Source organism: Rattus rattus, chromosome 12, assembly GCF_011064425.1.
Source record: "Rattus rattus isolate New Zealand chromosome 12, Rrattus_CSIRO_v1, whole genome shotgun sequence".
Classification (NCBI taxonomy): Eukaryota; Metazoa; Chordata; class Mammalia; order Rodentia; family Muridae; genus Rattus; species Rattus rattus.
The window spans coordinates 72,618,154-72,620,463 of record NC_046165.1 but is presented as its reverse complement, the minus strand read 5'-3'; the positions used below and the strand labels follow the sequence as shown (position 1 = coordinate 72,620,463).

At 39.6% G+C, this 2,310-nt stretch overlaps 1 protein-coding gene across 1 annotated transcript; it reads right to left on the bottom strand.

The window, feature by feature from the left end:
* Nucleotides 1-548: 548 nt before the first annotated feature.
* Nucleotides 549-1,523, bottom strand: LOC116913731 (olfactory receptor 11H4-like). Its single transcript, XM_032918036.1, has one exon. The coding sequence runs from the start codon at nucleotides 1,521-1,523 to the stop codon at nucleotides 549-551; it is 975 nt and encodes a 324-aa protein (XP_032773927.1).
* Between the last annotated feature and the right edge of the window lie 787 nt (nucleotides 1,524-2,310).

The window sequence follows — 2,310 nt, the reverse complement described above, 5'->3', positions numbered from 1 at the left end:
CAGCCTTCAATGCTTTCTTCTTTTGGTCTACATTGTAAATCATGTCTTTTTCTCTAGTTCTGGGAATTGAACTGAATCGAATCTTTTTTATTTCCCAGGCATATAATGTCTGCATTGGAACCAGAAGGCTATTTTTAGTTCACATCTTGCAAATGCTAATCTAAACACATCTATGAACAATCAAGGTTGACTTCATTGTCTTGTTACAATGATGGAGGAGGTATATAATGAATCCATGGGTTCCAGAGCAGGCGATCACCTCACATAGGAATCATATTTTATTTAGGCTTTGAAAAATATCACTGAGTGTGGAAAACAGGCTCAAAGCCTGGCATGGTGAGACAAAGCAGGAGTCCTATTACTTGGAATATGGAGGCATAGGAATCAGATGTCTGCAAGGTTACCCATGGCTAGAGAGTGAGTTTGAGGCCAGACAAGGCTACATGAGACCATGACTCAAAAGAAAAAAAAAAAAAGCAAAACGCAAAGACAACTGAATGAGTTGACACATCTCCAGTGGTTTCTTTATTAGAACATGTAAGTATGACTCACAAATTTATGACAATTCTCATTCCTAACAGAACTTTCCACAGAGCAAGTTTCATGTCCTTGTTACGAAGGCTATAAATCAGAGGATTAAAGAGAAGAGTCATTACAGTATATACAAGTGTAAGAATCTTCTGCATCAACGTTGAAATGCCATATGCAGGACTCATGTACATTATCATTACTGTCCCATAGAAGAGTGACACCACAGCTAAATGGGAACCACAAGTAGAGAAGGCCTTTCGCCTGCCAGCTGCAGAAGGAACCTGAAAAACAGCCCTGAGCAACAAAATATACGACCGAAGAATGTATGCAATAGTGAAAATCAGGAAAAAGGAATTTTGGATATAAAAAACAAGTTTCTTAATAGGAGCTGGGGCACAGGACAAAGCCATCAACTGGTCCATGTCACAGAGGAAGTGATCAATGATATTAGGACCACAGAATGGAAGTTGAGAGATGGAGAAGACAGGGATTGGGTAGCCAAGGAATCCAATGAGCCAGCATGATGATACCAGAATGCAACAACGTCTCCTAGTCATGATGACAGGGTAATGTAATGGGCGGCAAATGGCCAGGTACCTATCATAAGCCATTATTGTCAGGAAGAAACATTCAGTTGTTCCCAGTGAAAAGAAGAAATAGAACTGCAGGAAACACCTTGAAAATGAGATGGCCTTGGTCTTAGACAGAATGTTGGCTAGCATGTTAGGAGCAGTTGAGGAAACATACCAGATTTCAAGAAAGGCAAAATTTCCCAGGAAGAAGTACATGGGGGTATGTAGACGTGAGTCACATCTTACTGCACAGATGATGGCTCCATTTCCCAACAAGGTCAAGACATAAAACACCAAAAACAACACGAAGAGAAAAATTTGTATCTTCCAGGAACCAGGAAATCCCAAGAGAACAAATTCAGTTACATGTGTTGCTGATGTGTTCATGGTATCTACGTATCTGAGGGGTAAAAAAGACATGAGTTTAACCCCAATTCCCTTACTTTCAATACAACTGTAGGTCTTTATGAATACCAAACATAAGTTCTACAAAGAAAGACAAGAATATTTTGAAAGCAGATGGAATGAATCCTTTCTTATTTTGGATTGAGTGTATTTCTATACCAGTGATAAAACCTCTTTCTTTCCTACATCTTGGTCCTCCTAAGACAGAAGTCCAAAGGGATCTAGCTAATTAGAGATAGCTATGGTGAAGATCACTGACCATATATACACAAATTGCCCCAAATAGCCCTACATTACTATTCCCCAGCACTAAATTCTATGCTGTAGTGCTTATAGAGTCTATGGCTTTCAGTAAATGCATCAGTCTATTGCAAAGCCTAGAGCCAGGCAGAAGAGAGTCATCTTGTATCTTTACTTCTTCACCCCACCATTCATCTTTGATGACCCTAGGTCCTGGTGCTTGAACAGTTTTTCACCTTATATCTCCCTCTCATCTGTATGGGTTTCTTACCTTTCACTATCTAAGAAATTTACTGGTTGAGTGATCTTCATCTTGAGTCTGTAAACTTCATTTTTCTTAGTGAGACACAATTCTGAGGTCATAAATGTGCTAACAATTTATGCTACTCACTTATTATTCTACAAACCCACACCAAAAACTATGTAATCAGCTCCTTCTCCTCTATCCTCATAAATTTTCGTGGCATTGCTCAAATGCTTCATGGGCACAGCTGTCACTTAAAAGCAACTTGTGAAGCAGCTGGCCTAAGACGGATCTTACGGATCTTCATGGCTACCTGTG

Bases quoted from the DNA above. Each gene is read 5' to 3' on its own strand.
- LOC116913731 (XM_032918036.1), bottom strand. From the start codon at position 1,523: ATGTCTTTTTTACCCCTCAGATACGTAGATACCATGAACACATCAGCA.